General features: G+C 41.6%; 1 protein-coding gene across 1 annotated transcript in view; it reads left to right on the top strand.

The window, feature by feature from the left end:
* LOC134341058 (serine/threonine-protein kinase SIK3-like) overlaps positions 1-21,936 on the top strand; it is a 410,314-nt gene that overhangs the window by 179,937 nt on the left and 208,441 nt on the right. The window contains exon 7 of the mRNA XM_063038806.1: positions 21,444-21,562. Coding sequence (XP_062894876.1) covers positions 21,444-21,562 — 119 coding nt within the window. The remainder of the gene's footprint in view (positions 1-21,443; positions 21,563-21,936) is intronic.

The following is a 21,936-nucleotide window of genomic DNA, read 5'->3' on the forward strand; positions in this document are numbered from 1 at the left end:
TTTCAGTCTTTTTTTAAAGTAGAAACCTTTCATGCAAAATTTTCTATTGCATCTTCAGACTCCTTCCCTGCTGTTGATTACCCAACAAGTAATTTCTTTTTCCTTTTCAACACAAGTCTAGATACAATATACAATACTGAGATTTATCCTTCCACAGGCAGCCATAATACAGAGAAACAGCATAGAACCTATTCAAGAAAACATTAAACACCGAACTTGCAAAAAAGAATGTTCACTTAAACAGCAAAACACAAGTAGACAATACATAGAATATCAAACGTCTAACCCGGAGTCTAGTAGTATTCAATTTAATTCAGCTCAGTGTCAGACACTAACCCACTTCAGACGGCAGGGAATTCTTTGCTGAAACACCCCAGACAGCATCGATCACTCTGGATCAAACCATACAAAAGCTGTGAAAAAATAGTAAACAGAATCCTGGAATACATGCAACATGGACCTCAAAGTTTGTGGTCAAAGGCCAGCAATCCCTGTGTGTAGATGTCAGGCTGGCAGGCACAGATGACAAAGACCACCGATCCTTAAGGTCAAGGACTGAGGTTGCAGGTCCTGTGGATGATGGCTGACCCTGGGTTTTCTTGTGGTTTTGTGTTGGTCTGCTGAACACTGGTCAAGCTATGTTGGTGCCAACACTTGTGAGCTGCCTTCAGCACATCCTCGGGTATGTTGGTTGTTAATGCAAACAGCACATTATACTGTGCGTTTCAATGTATATGTGATAAATGAATCAGAATCTGGTGATGATGGGCTGGACAAGGTGAACTGGCAGTTTGAGAGTATTTGCTTTGATCATAGAATGTGACCAACTCTGAGCCTGAGTTCACTGTGTTCCATTCATGGTAAACTTATTCAAAGGCTGTGTAATGCTCGGGCTGATGTCAATATATGGAACACACATCAAAGTTGCTGGTGAACGCAGCAGGCCAGGCAGCATCTCTAGGAAGAGGTACAGTCGACGTTTCAGGCCGAGATCCTTCGTCAGGACTTGTCTCGGCCCGAAATATCAACTGTTAGTCCTGACGAAGGGTCTCGGTCTGAAACGTCGACTGCGCCTCTTCCTATAGATGCTGCCTGGCCTGCTGCGTTCACCAGCAACTTTGATGTATGTTGCTTGAATATTATAAGGCCTTGATAGAGTTAATGTGGAGAAGATGTTTACTATAGTGGTGGGGTGGGGTCTAGGACCAAAGGGCGTAGTTTCAGAATAGAGCAATGTTAATTTAGAACAGAGATGAGGAGGAATTTCTTTAGCTAGAATCTGTGGAATTCTGTGCATAGACGGCTGTGGAAATCAAGTCATTTTGGGTATCTTTAAAGCGAAAGTTTAATAAAGGATCTCAGCCAGAAATGTCATCTCTTAATTCTGTCCATTGATGTTGACTGACTTACTGAATTCCTCTAGCATTTTGTGTAACTATTGAGACTGATAAGCTCTTGATTAGTCAACCTTGTTAAAGGTTACAGGGAGATGGCATGAGTATGGTGTTGAGAGGGGTAATAAATCAGACATGATGGAATGGTGGAGCAGATTCAATGAGCCAAATGCCTTAATTCAGTATCTTTTTGTATGGTAAGGAGCTCATCTGAGGATTTGTGATGCAGATCCAGCTGATGCTTTAGCATTGTCCTTGTACTTTTACTTTCTTTATCATGGCATTAAAATGATTGATAGTGTATTTTCTGTGGCTTCATCTGTTTCTGCACCTGTCAGTTATCTTGATGAATTAGTGATGGAATTGTATGTAATTGTGTTGAAATAACCACATAGATAATGTTCTTTGCCTTAACCAGTCTAAAGTGGTATTTATGGTTCAGTCAAGCGGTCACTCTAATCCATTTTATGTCCCTGTTGAATGTTCATTTCAATTCAATGTTCGTTTACAACTCTTTACTCATTAGAATTACCGTCATTTGAAATATGGGCACCAATCTTTGATTACAGATGATTGCACAATAAAATCTTGAACAACTCTGGAGTTCACATCCAACCACATTGAAAGCTGTCTTACTCTTTCATTCTTCTGTTCCAACCAACTTTTTATTCCTGTTTATAAATTTTCCCTTTGTTTCCCAGCATTTTGGCCAAACATACCCATTTTGGTATTTTGAAAAAAAGCTTCTGCTAATTTGAATTAATTTACATATATTTGCTTCTCTTGAAAAGAATTCTGAAGTTTTGTCAAACATTTCTCATAAAAATCAGTCTGATTTAGGTTTCATTTTAAATTTATTTATTTTTATCTCTATTTTTAAAAATACCTGCATCAGATTGATTCAACTACTTTGGAGTAGCTTGCCATAACTGTAAATATCAGGCTGATATGTAATTTGTAGTTCACTTTTTCCCCCACCCCCTAAAACTTACCCCACTTGTAATATTCTATTCTTATTGATTCATATTTGCATTATCCCTTTAATTACATTTTACTGGTGTTGCTAATTAAATGCAGATAGTGATAATACATGAGTGACTCTTCCTATAGGTTGTGTTTGGTTCAAACAACTTAAAAGATTCACAAAATGCTGGAGGAACTGAACAGGCCAGGTAGCACTTATGGAAAAGAGTGTAGATGATGTTTCGGTCCAAGACCGTACAGCAGGACTGGGGAAAAGGAATGAGGTCAGAGGGTCTCAGCCCAAAACATCAAATGTACTTTTTTCCATAGATGCTTCCTGACCTGCTGAGTTCCTCCAGCAATTTGTGTGTGTTGCTTTGATATCCAGCATCTGCAGATTCTCTTTTTATAAAGATTCAAAAAAGTCTCATTAACTTTAGTTTCACCATTCCTTTAGATATACAACCCTTTAGTTTGCTTTAACAGTTTCCAAAACCTACTACTTGTATTCAGATATTGCCCACTCTTGATGAACCCGGTTGGATTCGATTGTGACTCAGCAGGTCCCCAACCTTTTTTGCACTGCGGACCGGTTTAATATTGACAATATTCTTGCGGACTGGTCGATTGGCGGGTGGGGGGGGGTGCGGGGTGGGGTTGGTGTTAATCACGATCGGAATATAGGTGATAAATCACTTAGAAGTGGCTAATACACTCAATTTCATTTCTAAAAGGGTTTATCTAACGAATTTAGTATTAAACATATAGCGCATATTTTCCTCGCATGAATATAGTGATAAGTCAATACGTGGTCCTAAACCTCCGATCCATGAAGCATGCAGGGGTACAGCAGTAGCTGGGACGCACTCAGCACATCTCTAAGAAAAAAGCTGAAACAAACAAGGTAATTAATTAGGTGCTGCCCAGCCATCACCTCTGAACTGGGCCGACATTTACATGCTGGGCGGCACCTAATCAATTAGCTTGTTTATTTCAGCTATTTTTCTTAAAGATGTGTTGGATGCATCCCAGCCACCACTCTACCGATGCATTCTTCGCGGCCCAGAGGTTGGGGACAACTGAATTTTAAGTCACTTATAAGTCAATAGCATCACAGCATTTTAAGTAGCGTTTGGATATTAAACACACAGCACATATTTTCCTCGTATGAACATATAAAATCATTGCAACACACCAATATGGCTGAATCAGTGAGAGTCCTGGGCTTGTTTCCCTGCAACAAACCGGTCCCATTGAGGGGTGATGGGAGACAGCGATACTCGGTGGGGGTTCCTTATGTCCAGTCTATTCCGCAATTTAGTTTTCGTTGCATTCTGCAGAAAACTCTGCTTCGCAGAGATATGATGTTGGAAATGGAAGCAATGTTTTCAGTGCTTTCGTGGCTATCTCAGGATATTCAGCCATGACTTTGATCCAAAATGCCAGCAGAGATGTTATGTCAAACATACTTTACAGACCGCTGTCATTTGCAAGCTCGAGGAGTTGGTCTTTTTCCCGTGCTGACATGGAAGATTCATCAGAAACATTCACAAATGGGTCACGGACCCATTCCTTTGCATGTCTTGGATCATTTGCGTCTTGGGTCACTGATGACCTCGCGTGTGTTAAAGTTCAACAGTGGGCATGACAGGAAATGAGGAAAGGTGCAGCTGACTCATATCATTTCATATCGCCAAATCATATTGATTCTTCGTGGCCCATGGCCCAGTCGCACATGCTTTGTGGCCTGGTACCGGTCCGCGAGCGGGTGGTTGGGACCGCTGTTCTTCAGTAGTTGGTTTCCAGAGTGACTGCTGCTTAACAACTCATAGGACACCTTTTTGTACATTTCATTCCTTTCAACGCTCCCTCTATTTTTCGTTGCAGCTGTGCAGACCAACTACCGCTCTGAGCAAGATATTTTTATATGGCCTGAAAAATGCATGGCACTTTATAATAACATCACATAAAAGAAAATTCCAGCAATGTGGTAACAAAGGCTATGAGCAGAGGAGTATTTCAGTTACTGCGTGACCGTACACCAATGTTGTTTAGAGCAAACAGTGATACTTGCTGACAATCAACATAGTTTGATTGCCACACTATAAGTTTGAGTGCTTACCAGCTGTTCTGCTCTCTCTAACTTATGACTGTGTGGTTAGGCACAGCTCAAGTATCTCAAAGTTCACCAGTGGTACTACTGTTACTGACAGAATCTCAGAAGGCATTGAGGATGCATACTAGAGAGAGATGGATCAGCTGGTTGAGTGGCTTTAATAACAACTTTGCAATTAACATCAGCAAAATTAAGGAATTCATTGTGAAATTCAAGAAAGGGAATTTAGGAGAACACACTCTAGTCCTCCTTATGTTTAAGCAGAGGAAAGAGTGAGCAGTTTTAAATTCTGGGGTGTCAACGTCTCAAATATCTATTCTGGGTGTAATCTATTGATGCACTCATGACAAACAGCATGCCAAACACTGTACTTCATTAGGAGTTTGAGGAGATTTCATATGTTACCAAAGAGTCTATCAAATCTTTACAAATGTATGGTAGAGAGCATTCTGACTGGTATGAATGTTCTAATATACATAATCAAAAGAGACTACCAAAGGTTGTAGACTCAGCCATCTCCATCATAGGCACAAACCTCTCACCATGGAGGACATCTACAAACAGTGGTGCTTCAGTAAGATGGCAGCCATCATTAAAAACCCTCAGCATTAGGACATGCCCTCTTATTACTACTATCAGAGGAGGTACAGGGGCCTGAAAACAGACACTCAGCATTTAAGAGCAGCTTCTACTTCTCCCCCATCATATTAATGAACAGTCTAGAACTAATGAACACCATCTCATTTATTTATTTTAATTGTTTATTTCCATGGCAGCATTGTTTTCCATTGTATTGCTGCCTCAAAAACATTTTTTACAACGTGTCAGTGATAGTAAGAATTATTCTGATTCTGTAAGTAGCTTGAGCATCACACCTGAAAGAACCAAGCTCACAGAGAATTCAACTTCTAACTTCGATATATCTTCAAAGATAATAGCTGTTAACATCACAGCGGTGTACATTCCGCCACAGGCTGATACTGACCTGATACTGGTTGATACTGAAGGAACTGTATGAGACCATCAACACGCTGGGGGCTGCATACCCAGAGACTGCCTTCATTGTCACTGGTGTCTTTAATTGAGTGTGGCTGACAGAAGTCTCTCTGAGGTTTTGTCAACACATCCAGGTGAGCTGTCATGGAGGTAACACACTTAACCACTTTTACACTCCCTTCCACAATCCTTACAAAGCTCGTTCACCCAGCTTTTGGAAAATCAGATCACTCTTTGATCCTGATTTTACTGACATACAGGCAGAAGCTGAAACAGGCAGCCATAGTTAAAACGGTCCACTGTTGGTCCGACCACTCGGTCTCCATGCTGCAGGACTACTTTTATGACATCGACTGGAAGGTCTTCCATGATGAGAATGTCTCCAAGTTCACTGATGGAGTCACGTGCTTCATCTGGAAGTGCATCGACGGTGTTGTCCCCCAGATGTTGGTCATGGTCTTCCCAAACCAGAAACCCTGGATCAGTAGTTCCCTGCGAGTAGCACTTACAGCGCGACACAGAGCTTACACTGCCAGCAATCAGCAGGAGCTCAAGAAAAACAACTACGATCTGCGCAAAGCTATCAATGTGAAACATCAATATAGGGACGTGATTGAGTTAAGATTCATAACGAATAGCATGAGTGACTTGTCACAAGGGCTGCATACTATTGTAGACTTCAAAGCCAAACGTTGTGCCGCCAATATTGCAACCTGTCTCCCAGATGAGTTCAGTTGCCTGCTGCGTTCACCAGCAACTTTGATGTGTGTCAGTTGCTTTTATGCTCGTTTCAATGTCACTTACTCTGAGCCTCCGAGGAAAGCTGCTGCTACAACCTGCAACCTGGTCATCTGTGAGGCTGAGATACTCAGATGTTTCCAGTAAGTGGGCAGTTGCAAGGCTATTGGACCAGGCAGCATCCCAGAACGAGTACTCAGGATGTGCGCAGAAAAAATGGCAGTTGTGTTTACAGACACTTTTAATCTCTCCCTCTCCCAGTGTAGAGTGCCCTTTTGCTTCCAATTATCCATCACTGTACCAAAAAAGACCAGGGTAACATGCCTGAACAAAAGGAAGGTTACTTCAAACGGCTGTCTTTTGGATCAGGACAAGCAGAGTGGTGTGGGAGCTGAATTCTGAAGGAAGGCAGTTTTTTAAAAAACTTCTTCGAGTGCAAGAAGGGCGAGACTGCGCAGGTGCGTGACGTAGACAGGACAGCGTGGGGAGTTTAAAAAAGAGACTACCCTATACAGTGGGCAGCGGAGTGAGTGGCAGCAGAGTGTAGGGCTTTGGCTTCAATGGGCTTTGGCAGTAACAGGAAGAGGCAAGAGCGAAGCTCAAACTTTTCTTTTCACCTTGGCGAATCGGCCCGGACAGACAGGAATAGCAGGGCTCACACAGCTAACAGTACGAGCTAATGGTTTTAAAAGTTCGTCTGTTTGGTGAGGTAAGTGGGTGAGTAGACTTATTTTCCCTGTTTCATTCCTGTAGAATTAGATAGCATGCCTGCAGGGTTAGTGCCTTGTTCAAGCTATCAGATGTGGGAATCCTGGGAGGCCTCCAGCCTCCCTGATGGCCACATCTGCGCCAGGTGCACGAGATGCAGCTCCTCAGAGACCGTGTTAGGGATCTGGAGCTGCAGCTTGATAACCTACTGCTTATCAGGTAAAGTGAAGAACTGATAGATAGGAGCTACAGGGAGATAGTCATCCCTAGGCTACAGGGATCAGAAAACTGGGTGACTATCAGGAGAGGGAAGGGAAATGCCCGGATAGTGGAGAGCACCCCTGTGGCTGCCCCCTCAGCAACAAATATCTTGCTCTTGATGCTGTTGAGGGGGATGACCCAACAGAGGATGCCCACGGTGACCGGGTCTCTGGCACTGAGCCTGGTGCTGTTGTGCAGGAGAGAAACAGGGAGAAGAGGAATGCGGTAGTCATAGGGGATTCCATAGCCAGGGGAACAGACAGGAAATTCTGTGAGCCTGATAGAGATACCCGCATGGTGTGTTGCCTCCCAGGTGCCAAGGTGCAGGATGTCTCGGATCGGGTCCAGAATATTCTGAAGGGAGAGGGCGTGCAGCCAGTTGTCTTGGTACATGTTGGTACCAATGACATAGATAAGAGAAGGGAGCAGGTCCTGAAGAGAGATTTCCAGGAGTTAGGAAGGAAGCTGAGAAGCAGGACCTCCAGGGTAGTAATCTCGGGATTGCTATCTGTGCCATGTGCTAGCGAGGGCAAGAATATTAGGATCAGGCAGATGAATGTGTGGCTGAGAAACTGGTGCAGGGGGCAGGGCTTCAGATTCTTAGATCATTGGGATCTCTTCTGGGGGAAGTATGACCTGTTCAAAGTGGACAGGTTACACCTGAGCCCAAAGGGGACCAATATCCTGGCAGGAGGTTTAATAGAGCTGTTAGGGAGGGTTTAAACTAATTTAGCAGGGGGATGGGAACCAGAATGATAGAGCGGAGGAAGGGGAAAACAGAAATAAATCTAAGATAGTGAGCAGTAAAGATTGTCAGGAAAGACAGGCAAGTGATGGGGCAAATTTGTAGCCATTGGGATGAGCTGCAATACAATCAAAGCAAGAAGTACCAAATTCTGGTCTTAAGGTGCTATACTTAAGTGCATGCAGCATGAGGAATAAGGTGGATGATCTTGTCGTACAGCTACAGATTGGCAGGTATGATATTGTGGCCATCACTGAGATGTGGCTAAAGGATGCATATCTCTGGGAGCTGAACGTCCAAGGATACATGGTGTATCAGAAGGATAGGAAGGTAGGCAGAGGGGGAGGTGTGGCTTTATTGGTAAGAAATGCTATCAAATCATTAGAAAGAGGTGACATAGGATCGGAAGTTTTGAGGAAAATTTTGTGAGGATGTGACTATGAAAATGGACAAGGGAGAGCCAGTGGATGTAGTGTACCTGGACTTTCAGAAAGCCTTTGATAAAGTCCCACACAGGAGATGAGTGGGCAAAATTAGGGCACATGGTATTGGGGACAGAGTACTGACATGGATTGAAAATTGGCTGGCTGACAGAAAGCAAAGAGTAGCGATTAACGGGTCCCTTTCGGAATGGCAAGTGGTGACCAGTGGGGTACCACAGGGTTCAGTGCTCGACTGCAGCTGTTTACAATATATATTAATGATTTAGATGAGGGAAATAAAAGTAACATTAGCAAATTTGCGGATGATGCAAAGCTGGGTGGCAGTGTGAAATGTGAGGAGGATGTTATGAGAACGCAGGGTGACTTGAACAGGCTGGGTGAGTGGGCAGATGCATGGTAGATGCAGTTTAATGTGGATAAATGTGAGGTTATCCACTTTGGTGGTAAGAACGGGAAGGCAGATTATTATCTAAATGGAGTCAAGTTAGGAAAAGGGGAAGTACAATGAGATCTAGGTGTTCTTGTACATCAGTCACTGAAAGCAAGCATGCAAGTACAGCAGGCAGTGAAGAAAGCTAAAGGCATGCTGGCCTTCATAACAAGGGGAATTGAGTATAAGAGCAGAGAGGTCCTTCTGCAGCTGTACAGGGCCCTGGTGAGACCACACCTGGAGTACTGTGTGCAGTTTTGGTCTCCAAATTTGAGGAAGGACATTCTTGCTATTGAGGGAGTGCAGCGTAGGTTCACAAGGTTAATTCCAGGGATGGAGGGACTGTCATATGTCGAAAGATTGGAGCGACTGGGCTTGTATACACTGGAATTTAGAAGGCTGAGAGGGGATCTTATTGAAACATATAAGATTATTAAGGGATTGGACACGCTACAGGCAGGAAGCATGTTCCCGCTGATGGGTGAGTCCAGAACCAGAGACCACAGTTTAAGAATTAGGGGTAGGCCATTTAGAGCGGAATTGAGGAAAAACTTTTTCACACAGAGGGTGGTGGATATATGGAATGCTCTGCCCCAGAAGGCTGTGGAGGCCAAGTCTCTGGATGCTTTCAAGAAAGAGATGGATAGAGTTCTTAAAGATAGCGGAATCAAAGGTAATGGGGATAAGGCAGGATGATTGTGGATGATCAGCCATGATCACAGTGAATCGCGGTGCTGGCTCAAAGGGCCGAATGGCCTACTCCTGCACCTATTGTCTATTGTTTGTTGGAAGGTGCAGAATCTTTATGGGTTGAGCTAAGAAATAGCAGGGGTAAAAGGACCCTGATGGCAGTTACTTATAGGCCTCCAAACAGCTGCAGGGATGTGGACTACAAATTACAACTGGAAATAGAAAAGGCTTGTCAGAAGGGCAGTGTTATGATAATTGTGGGGGATTTTAACATGCGAGTGGATTGGGAAAATCAGGTCGGCACTGGATCTCAAGAGAGAGAATTTGTAGAATGTCTGCAAGATGGCTTTTTAGAACAGCTTGTTGTTGAGCCCACTAGGGGATCGGCTGTACTGGATTGGGTATTGTGTAATGAACCGGAGGTGATTAGAGAGATTGAGGTGAAGGAACCCTTAGGAGGCAGTGATCATAGCATGATTGAGTTCACTGTGACATTTGAAAAAGAGAAACCGAAATCTGATGTGTCGGTGTTTCAGTGGAGTAAAGGAAATTACAGTGGCATGAGAGAGGAACTGGCCAAAGTTGACTGGAAAGGGACACTGGCGGGAAGGATGGCAGAGCAGCAGTGGCTGGAGTTTATGCGAGAAGTGAGGAAGGTGCAAGACAGATATACTCCAAAAAAGAAGAAATTTTAATATGGAGAAAAGGATGTAGATCAAGGGAATGGCGGCGTAAGGAAAGGGTCTCTGGACAAAAAAGAAGGTAAACTGCCCCAAAATCGAATTTAGACAAATACTTAATATTGCATAACTATATTAATAAAAAGGGATGGGGATGATGTTTAAGAACAAGATTAAAATGTCCGCTCCGAAGGCTGATAAACATAAAGAGACGCAGCAAGGCGATGGGCCTAGCTCCCCCACGGCAAGCCAGGACGGAAATAATGAGCAGGAATCGGTGACTCTGTCTTTGATTCTCGGAGAGATTCGCGAGTTCCGACAAGATAACAGCAAACAGCTGGAAGATATTAAAGGAGAAATAGTAAAAACTAACTCGCGGATAGATAAGCCAAAGCGAGGATTGTTGGAATTGAATAAAAGTTACAAAACGCAAAGGAAGTGATAGCAGAAATGCTGAAGCTACAAGACCAGCTCCAGTAGAAACTAATAGATCAAGAAGGCCGCTCAAGAAGGGAAAATGTGAGGATCTACGGAGTTCCCGGAGGAACCGAAGGTAAACCCGGATTGATGATTCCCTTCGTGGAGAAGCTGCTCAGAGAGAACCTTGATATACCAGCCGCAAAGGACCTACAGATAGAAAGGGCTCACCGCGCGTTGGCACCACAGCCCCCGGCAGGCGCCCAGCCCAGATCGGTTCTGGTCAGATTTCTCAGTTACAGAACGAAGGAAGAGGTGCTTAAAAGAGCATGGCAAAAGAAAGGTTTCATGTGGAGCAACTGTAAGATCAGTTTAGACCACGACTACGCACCGGGGATTCTTGCCAGACGGAAGGAATATGCGGAAACACGGAGAGTCCTGAAGGAAAACAACATCAGATTTCAGACCCTGTATCCAGCTCGGCTGAGAGTCTTTTACGACGAAGGGACAAAAACTTACGCTACGGTGGAGGAGGCAACGTTGGACCTGGCAGACCGGGGACTACCTATTAAAGTTATCACCCAACCGGAGTCGCTGCTGGAGAGGATTCGGCAGAAGTCGTGGCAGTTAGTGGGGCAAGGACGCTCCACACGAACCAGAGTGTCAAACTACAAGGAAAAGCTGCAAATATTCAGACGCGAATGTACAGAGAATACAGATTAATTAGGAGAAATGACTGAAAAGAGTAAATCGGACTTAAAGGTAAAATGAAAGCTGGTATCTGAAAATAAACTACACGGAATAACTTGAATGATAGCAATATGGTCGAGACATAAATAGGAGAAAATTCTCTATGATTATTCAAACTGCTGAGGGCCCTCTAACACAGGGTGAAGATAGAGGTTATCCCTCTGAACTGAGGCGGGTCAGTGCTCAGGCCTCACTGTGGGAAGTCGGGAAAAATTTTCAAATGTTATACGTTCAGAAATGTCTAGGGTGTGGTTATATGTCTTGGTTTACTGTTGAGAAGGGATTGCTTACTGTTTGGTTAGAAAAGGAGAGTGTTTTTCTACTAGAGAAAAATGCAAACTGAATTGGTAAAAATAATTTCCTATAATGTTAATGGGGTTTTGAATCCAATTAAAAGAAATAAAATTATGTCTAAATTGAAAAAAAAGAGGACACAAATAGCTTTCCTCCAGGAAACACATATGAGCAATCTGAACATGGAAAATTAAAAAGAATGGGCTTTAAGCATGTATTTTATTCAACATATAAATTGAGCCACAAAAGAGGAGTAGCTACTTTAATATCAAGTACTCTTAATTATGAACATATTTCAGAGACTAAAGATAAAGATGGACGGTTTGTAAAAATTGCAGGAAGAATAGAAGGTACAGAAATAACATTGCTGAATGTTTATGCTCCTCCAGGTTGTGAATGGTCATTTTATAGACACATTTTTGACCTAATGGTCAGTTCTCAAGGGGTAGTAATTTGTGGAGGGGATTTTAATATTAGATTAAATCCTGTATTAGATTCTTCAAGAATGGTTATTCAGAATAAACCTCTGACTCGGAAAATGAATTTATTGTTGGAGGAGTTGGGAATTATAGATGTGTGGAGGGAATTACACCCCACTAGTAAAGATTATACACATTACTCTTTCCCTCATTCAGCCTATTCAAGGATAGACTATTTCTTTATCTTTAATACAGATAGACTCAGGATAAAAAAACTGTAATATTGCAACAATTGATCTGTTGGATCATAGCCCAGTCTCTATGTCTCTAATCCTGCAAAGGAAAATGAGGGAAACACTGTGGAGGCTAAACTCACATATACTCAATAACCCAAAAGTAATGGAGAGATTAAGGAGAGAAGAAAGAATATCTAGACCTTAATGACAAGGGAGAAACATCACCAGTGATCTTATGGGATACATTGAAAGCTGTACTGAGAGGGAAAATTATTTCCATTACCACTCACATGAAAAAAATCAATGCACAAAAATTAGCAGATCTTCAAGGAAAATAAAACAACTTCAAGTTGTAGATAGCAACAAAAGTAATTCAAATCTAAAACAGGAAATTAGGAAATTGCAAAGTGAAATTGATGATATTTATACATCGGAAACTCAAAGGAATTTTCTTTACCTGAGACAAAAGAATTATGAAGTAGGAGGTAAATCAGCTAGATTATTAGCATATAAATTACGAAAACAACAAGCAGGCAGTACAATTCATAAAATAAAGAATCCAAAGACAAAGCTTGTGGAGAGTACAATAGGGAAAATTCAAGAGAGTTTTGAAACATATTATCGAGAGCTGTACTCCCAACCCCGGGCCCCCAGTGAGCCCTATATAGACAGTTTATTGAATTCTTTAGATCTACCTGAACTTACAGATTTACAAAATGAAAGTTTATTAGAACCAGTAACTGCCAAAGAACTGAATGTGGCCATCTCTAGGTTAAAGGCTGGAAAGTCCCCGGGTTCTGATGGGTTTACCTCAGAGTGGTACAAGTCCCTGAAGTCACAGTTAGCCCCATTACTACTTAACACCTTTAATTGGATCTTGCAGAGAGGAGAAACTCCACCTTCCTAGAGAGAAGCGATTATTTCAGTTATTCCTAAAGAGGGTAAAGATAAACTGGAATGTGGCAATTATCGGCCAATTAGTGTTCTTAATTTAGATTACAAACTATTTACATCCATATTAGCACGCAGATTGGAAAAGCTTTTACCTGGCCTAATCCATTTAGACCAGACGATTTATTCAACAAAGACAGACACAGGACAACATAAGGAGAACTCTGCACATATTAGAACAGGTTAGTAAGAACGAGACAGAGACAATGGTAGTAGGATTGGACGCTGAGAAAGCTTTTGATTCGGTTAGTTGGGCATTCCTATACAGAGTGTTAGGAAGATTCGGCTTTCAAGAAAAGTTTATTAAAGTAATTCAGACTCCATATGACAGCCCTACAGCCCGAATTAAGATAAATGGGGACCTCTCTGACTCCTTCATTTTAGAGAGAGGCACTAGACAGGGATGCCCAATTTCTCCTCTCCTTTTTGCACTATATATTGAACCACTTGCCCAACTAATAAGACAGAGCGAAATCGTAAAAGGTATCAAGGTGGCAGGGATTGAACAGAAAGTGGCGATATTCGCAGATGATGTTTTGGTCTATCTGAGTGAACCAGAAAAATCATTTATAGGATTGTTTACACTGTTGGATGATTTTGGGAAAATATCAGGTTATAAAATAAATGTAAAGAAAACACAGGTTATGTCCCTAAATTATACAACATCGAAAAAATTGCAGGATAGATACGATCTTAAGTGGGAAGCTAAATCATTAAAATATTTAGGAATAACCCTGCCGAAGGATCTTTCAACGCTGTCACAGGTAAATTATGGGCCATTAATCTCAGAGATAAAAGCAGATATGCATAGATGGAATCTTATCCCCTTTTTAAGTTTAAATTCAAGGATAAATACTATAAAAATGAATATTCTTCCTCGGTTACTGTATCTTTTCCGTACTTTACCTGTGGAGGTGGATGATAATCAATTCAGGGAATGGGACAAATGGATTTCCCGCTTCATTTTGCAAGGAAAGAAACCTAGAATTCAATATAACACCTTACAGTTAGGGAAGGAAGGAGGAGGTATGGTTCTTCCTTGCCTGAGAAATTATTTTTATGCCTCACAGATAACCCCTCTTATATTGGTGTAATAGGGAATATAAGGCTAGATGGAAGGAAATAGAATTTGGATTAGTTGACAGTTTTCCTCTACAAGCCTCAATAGCTGACAAAAGATTGATGGCCCAATTGGAAAAATTTAAAAACAGTTGGATAAATCTTACATTAAAGGTATGGCAGAAGGTGATTAATTCGTGTGGAATTAATAACATGTTAAAACTCTTCAGATAGTGTGCATATGATACCGAATTCCTTCCCAACAGAGGAGATAAAGGATTTGAATTATGGATAAAGAAAGGTCTTACAATCTACCTCTCATTTATAGATAAAAGAGTATTACAAGGTTTCCAAATCCTGCAGGACAAGCATGGCCTAGAACATAATGACTTTTTTAGGTACCTTCAAGTACGAAACTATATTAACCAGAGTTGTAGATATACAGACCTATCAACAGTAGAATTAGAATTTTCCAAGATCCTGAATTCAGCTTGCAGTTCAATACCTAGTAAATCGTTTCTCGATTATATAATGCACTATCCCATGCTAAAAATGTAAACACATCGTATATTAAAGAGAAGTGGGAGAAAGAAGCGGGGTTGGTACTTTCAGAGGAGGCTTGGGGGAAAATATGCAGCTTTTAGTGGTCCTCGACTAATTCTTTGACTTGGAGAGAACATCGTTGGAAAAATATTATAAGATACTTCAAGACCCCATAATCAGGAAAAATATAGAGATACAAACGTGACGTGTTGGAGAAAGTGCGGCTCCAAGGAGGCAAATCATTTCCATATTTTCTGGGATTGTCCTAAATTAAATATATATTGGGAAAGTATTCATAGAACATTAGTTACGGTACTTAGGTCCCAGATACCTCTGAACTTTGAGACGCTGTATTTGGGGCATGTGTTGTTTCTTGAACAGAAGGAAGATATAAAGTTGCTGCAGGCCCTCTTAGTGGCAAGTAAGAAATCAATCACTAGAAAGTGGCTAAATCCAATACCACCTACATTAGAAGATTGGCACGAAATTATCTTGGAAATATTTAAAATGGAAAAGTTGACTTACTCCCTGAGAATTCAAAAAGAAAAATTTTATCAAATCTGGAATAAATGGATTGAATATATAACCCCAATGCGAGCAGATGACTCCCCTAATGATTTATATTGCTCTTCTCATCAACACAGTAATATTGCTAACGTAAGCACCCCTAGTCTAAATGTTTACTGTTTTTGTTTTCTTTTGGAAAATAGAGAATTAATACAAGTAAAGGAAAAAATTTGGGAAAGGGATAAAAAATGATAAAATTAAGTAAATAAGTACATAGGGAATTACCACTGTACATAATTATCTATTTAAGTGTCTAATTTCCTTTTATATCATCTCAATGTGTACTTAAGAATGTATAAATAATTATAGTTTTATACATATAAAAAAAAGGAAAAGGTTGTAAGTGTGGGAAAAGTACATGATACTTGTGAATTTCTTATCCAAATAAAAATAAGATACTTAAAAAAAATTTAAAAAAGGAAAAAAGGATGTAACCGTGGCTGACAAGAGAGCTCAAAGCCAAAGTTAAAGCAAAAGAGAGGGCATACAATGAAGCAAAAATTAATGGGAAGGCAGAGGATTGGGAAGTTTTTAAAAGCTTATAAATGGAAACTAAGACGGTCATTAAGAGGGAAAAGATTAACTATGAAAGGAAGCTAGCAAATAATATCAAAGAGTATACTAAAAGCTTTTTCAAGTATATAAAGAGTAAAAGACAGGTGAGAGTAGATATAGGACCGATAGAAAATGATGCTGGAGAAATTGTAATGGGAGATAAGGAGATGGCGGAGGAACTGAACGAGTATTTTGCATCAGTCTTCACTGAGGAAGACATCAGCAGTATACCGAACACTCAAGGGTGGCAGGGAAGAGAAGTGTGCACAGTCACAATTACGACAGAGAAAGTACTCAGGAAGCTGAATAGGCTAAAGGTAGATAAATCTCCCGGACCAGATGGAATGCACCCACGTGTTCTGAAGGAAGTAGCTGTGGAGATTGTGTAGGCATTAGCGATGATCTTTCAAAAGTCGATAGATTCTGGCATGGTTCCGGGAGACTGGAAGATTACAAATGTCACTTCGCTATTTAAGAAGGGGGCAAGGAAGCAAAAAGGAAATTATAGACCTGCTAGCTTGACATTGGTGGTTGGGAAGTTGTTGGAGTCGATTGTCAAGGATGAGGTTACAGAGTACCTGGAGGCATATGACAAGATAGGTATGGATTCCTTAAAGGAAAATCCTGCCTGATAAACCTATTACAATTTTTTGAGGAAATTACAAGTAGAGATCAGTAGATGTTGTATATTTGGATTTTCAGAAAGCCTTTGACAAGGTGCCACACATGAGGCTACTTAACAAGATAAGAGCCCATGGAATTACGGGAAAGTTACATACATGGATAGAGCGTTGGCTGATTGGCAGGAAACAGAGAGTGGGAATAAAGGGATCCTATTCTGGTTGGCTGCCGGTTACCAGTGGTGTTCCACAGGGGTCCGTGTTGGGGCTGCTTCTTTTTACATTGTACATCAACGATTTGGATTATAGAATAGATGGATTTGTGGCTAAGTTTGCTGACGATATGAAGATAGGTGGAGGGGCCGATGGTGCTAAGGAACAGAGAGTCTGCAGAGAGACTTGGATAGATTGGAAGAATGGGCAAAGAAGTGGCAAATGAAGTACAATGTTGGAAAGTGTATGGTTATGCACTTTGGCAGAAGAAATAAACGTGCAGACTATTATTTAAATGGGGAGAGAATTCAAAGTTCTGAGATGCAACGGGACTAGGGAGCCCTCGTGAAGGGTACCCTTAAGGTTAACCTCCAGGTTGAGTCGGTCGTGAAGAAGGCGAATGCAATGTTGGCATTCATTTCTAGAGGATGAGAGTATAGGAGCAGGGATGTGATGTTGAGGCTCTATAAGGTGCTGGTGAGACCTCACTTGGAGTACTGTGGGCAGTTTTGGTTTCCTTATTTAAGAAAGGATGTGCTGACGTTGGAGAGGGTACAGAGAAGATTCACTAGAATGATTCCGGGATTGAGAGGGTTAACATATGAGGAATGTTTGTCCGCTCTTGGACTGTATTCCTTGGAGTTCAGAAGAACGAGGGGGGTCCGCATAGAATCATTTCGAATGTTGAAAGGCATGGACAGAGTGGATGTAGCAGAGTTGTTTCCCATGATGGGAGAGTCTAGTACAAGAGGGCATGACTTAAGGAGTGAAGGGCGCCCATTCAGAACAGAGAGGCAAAGAAATTTTTTTAGCCAGAGGGTGGTGAATCTATGGAATTTGTTGCCATGGGTAGCAGTGGAGGCCAAGTCATTGGGTGTATTTAAGGCAGAGATTGATAGGTATCTGAGTAGCCAGGGCATCAAAGGTTATGGTGAGAAGGCGGAGGAGTGGGACTAAATGGGAGAATGGATCAGCTCATGATAAAATGGCGGAGCAGACTCAATGGGCCGAATGGCTGACTTCTGCTCCTTTGTCTTATGGTTTTATGGAACGACTGGCGTCCTGTCGCATTCACCTCAATAATAAGCAAATGCTTTGAGAGGCTGGTCAAGGATTACATCTGCAATTTAGTACCACCCTAACTGGACCCCTTACAATTCACCTACTGACACAACCTATCAACAGACTATCAATAGCCACTGCTCTATATACCATCTTTACACATCTGACGAAGAAAGATGCTTATGTGAGAATAAAAACGCAAACAACAGGAATTCTGCAGATGCTGGAAATTCAAGCAACACACATCAAAGTTGCTGGTGAACGCAGCAGGCCAAGCAGCATCTATAGGAAGAGGCGCAGTCGACATTTCAGGCCGAGACCCTTCGTCAGGACTAACTGAAGGAAGAGTGAGTAAGGGATTTGAAAGCTGGAGGGGGAAGGGGAGATGCAAAATGATAGGAGAAGACAGGAGGGGGAGGGATGGAGCCAAGAGCTGGACAGGTGATAGGCAAAAGGGGATACGAGAGGATCATGGGACAGGAGGTCCGGGAAGAAAGACGGGGGGGGGGTGACCCAGAGGATGGGCAAGAGGTATATTCAGAGGGACAGAGGGAGAAAAAGGAGAGTGAGAGAAAGAATGTGTGCATAAAAATGAGTAACAGATGGGGTACGAGGGGGACGTGGGGCCTAGCGGAAGTCAGAGAAGTCAATGTTCATGCCATCAGGTTGGAGGCTACCCAGACGGAATATAAGGTGTTGTTCCTCCAACCTGAGTGTGGCTTCATCTTTACAGTAGAGGAGGCCGTGGATAGACATGTCAGAATGGGAATGGGATGTGGAATTAAAATGTGTGGCCACTGGGAGATCCTGCTTTCTCTGGCGGACAGAGCGTAGGTGTTCAGCAAAGCGGTCTCCCAGTCTGCGTTGGGTCTGGCCAATATATAAAAGGCCACATCGGGAGCACCGGACGCAGTATATCACCCCAGCTGACTCACAGGTGAAGTGATGCCTCACCTGGAAGGACTGTTTGGGGCCCTGAATGGTGGTAAGGGAGGAAGTGTAAGGGCATGTGTAGCACTTGTTCCGCTTACACGGATAAGTGCCAGGAGGGAGATCAGTGGAGAGGGAGGGGGGGGACGAATGTGAGAATGTTGTTTTTGGACTACAGTTCAGCATTCAACACTATAAGAGGCTCATCAAGAAGCTCAGAGACCTTGACCTTGACGTGCTTTGTGCAGCTGGGTCCTGGACTTCCTGTCATGTTGCTGGCAGGTGGTAAGAGTGTGCTCCCTGACCTCCATCCCTCTGACTCTCAATACAGGGCTGTGTACTAAGTCCTCTGGTTTACTCCCTATATATCCATGAGTGTGTCGCCACTCAGAGCTCTAATCTGTTAATTAAATTTGCCGACGACACTACATTGATTGGCCTTATCTCAAGCAATAACGAGGGAAGAAGTCATCTCTCTGCACAGTGGTGTCAAGAAAACAACCTTTCCCTCAATGTTGCAAAAACAAAGGAGCTAGTTGTGGATTACGGGAGGAATGGAGACGGGCTAACCCTTATTGACATCAATAGATTTGGGGTTGAGGTGGTAACAGCTTTAAGTTCCCTGGTCTCCACATCACCGAGGAGCTCACATGGTCTGTACACACAATCTCTGTGGTGAAAGAGGCACAACAGCTGCATCAATGCCTGATATGGGAACTGTACCTCCTTAATCAAAGGACTCTGCAGAGAGTGGTGTGGACAGCCCAGCGCATCTGTAGATGTGAACTTCCTATGATTCAGGATATTTACAAAGACAGGTGTGTGAAAAGGGCCCATAGGGTCACTGGGGACCTGAGTCATCCCAACCACAATCTATTCCAGCTGCTACATCCAGGAAACGGTACCGTAGCATAAAAGCCAGGTCTGACAGGCTGTGGGACAGCTTCTCCCACCATGCCATCAGACTGATTAATTCACACTGATTTTAGTGTATTTCTGTATTACAATGACTGTTCTATTTATTATAAATTACGATGATTACACATAGCACATTTAGACGGAGATGTGACGTAAAAATTTTTATGTGAGGGATCTAAAAAATAAAGTCAGTTCAATTCAATTCTTTCTTGTTGTCTCTTCATTAGATTTGGGCTCCTTAATTATCTGAGTTGCTATCCATCACTGGTGCTTAATAAGCTAAAAGACATTTGCTAAAAACCTCATATTTAACAACTTAGAAACAAAGGAGAAATACACATTGATATGTAATTGAGGTGTTGCAGAAGCATAGTGGTTAACACAAAGCTAATATAGCTATAGTTCCAAGTTAGTTCTGATACTATCTGTGAGGTGTTTGTAGGTTCTCCCCATGAACACATCAGTTGCCTCAAGGTGCTCTAGTTGATTAGCTTTTATTTTGGACTAGAAGTTCATACACATATTTTTAAAAACAAAAATGGTAATTTTGTGTTGAAAATCTAATTACCTGGATTAATACAATTTTGTGGACATTTGTGATACTTTACTGTCCACTGTGAAATTTGTCTTCTCATTTTCCTACAAGGTTCCCGTTGATTTTTTTAACACATTTCTTGTGATAAAAATCCCCCAAGAATTTCCCATAAAGTTTTCTCAGTCTCACTGGTCTGACAAATAGTGTTCTTATTTACTGAAGAACAGCCATATTTGTTGGCAATTCTGTCCCTAATCTTTTATAATTTCAATACAACCCCAAGTACATCAGATCTCCCCTGCCTAAGAAGTTAGGATCCAGATTACTGTTAACTTCCTAGAATTATCAAAACTGTTCTTGCTATATGCCTCCATATTTCATTGCTGAATTAGGGAAAACACCTAGATTTCTTACTCATGGAGGGGAAACTTTATCTGATTTTGCCATACCTACATGCTGAGGCAGAGTGGGCACAAGCATTCAGATACCTAGTAGAGAACTCCATGGTTGGAGCACATGGCTTTTGACTTAGAGGGTTTCATGGCTCCATGCAGAAATAAGGCATCTCCTCTGGTATTGTTCATTACTGATCTCTCCACAGCCCAGTTAGTCCTGAGAACCTTCCGTTCCCTCCCCTCAACAGCATCCATTATTCGCTACTAATACTCCTTTGTACCTAAACAATTGATTATATAGTGTTATGCTCCAAAGAACTAGCTGCAAAATTACATCTATTGCGCAACTTTTTTGAGACATTGCAGTACATTAATATGGAAGGCCACACTGAGGTTCATTATAGAGTATTGAAAATTTCAATTGTTATGTGATTTTCTTAAACACCATTAGTATTAAAACTCATAATGTTGTTTAATGATCTTTAAAAAGGTGTGGAATGGTCTTTAGGCCATTAGATTCCATAATTAGTTATTTATAAGGTATGTATCTTTTACAAAATAATCGTAATTCAAATTTTCCCTTGCATGAGTAGGTTCTTTATAATATGTGAAGAGAATTTGTGGAAGGTCAACTTAATGCTTTAAAATTCTTCAAATCATATGTTTATATCTGTCTATGAGGTAGCATTTTTATTTAACGTATTTTAATTGTTTACTATAATGTAATAACAGTGTTTTAATCATTTTAAATTTGATCTACATAATTAAAGCTTACAAGTGAGTTCTGTTTACTGATTACACTGGTTTCTTTTCAGAATGTGAACACTTGATTCGACATATGCTTGTGCTAGACCCAAGCAAACGTCTGTCTGTGGAACAAATCTGCAAACATAAATGGATGAAAATAGGTGACCCAGATCCAGAGTTTGACCAGGTGAGCATATTTCAGTGTATGCTTACTAAGTTGAAGAAGGATGGCTTAGGCCCATTAGGTCCTATTCATAGTCATAGTCATAGTCATACTTTATTGATCCCGGGGGAAATTGGTTTTCATTACAGTTGCACCATAAATAATTAAATAGTAATAAAACCATAAATAGTTAAATAGTGATATGTAAATTATGCCAGGAAATAAGTCCAGGACCAGCCTATTGGCTCAGGGTGTCTGACCCTTCAAGGGAGGAGTTGTAAAGTTTGATGGCCACAGGCAGGAATGACTTCCTATGACGCTCTGTGTTGCACCTCAGTGAAATGAGTCTCTGGCTGAATGTACTCCTGTGCCCAACCAGTACATTATGTAGTGGATGG

This window comes from Mobula hypostoma, chromosome Y (assembly GCF_963921235.1).
Source record: "Mobula hypostoma chromosome Y, sMobHyp1.1, whole genome shotgun sequence".
NCBI lineage: Eukaryota > Metazoa > Chordata > Chondrichthyes > Myliobatiformes > Myliobatidae > Mobula > Mobula hypostoma.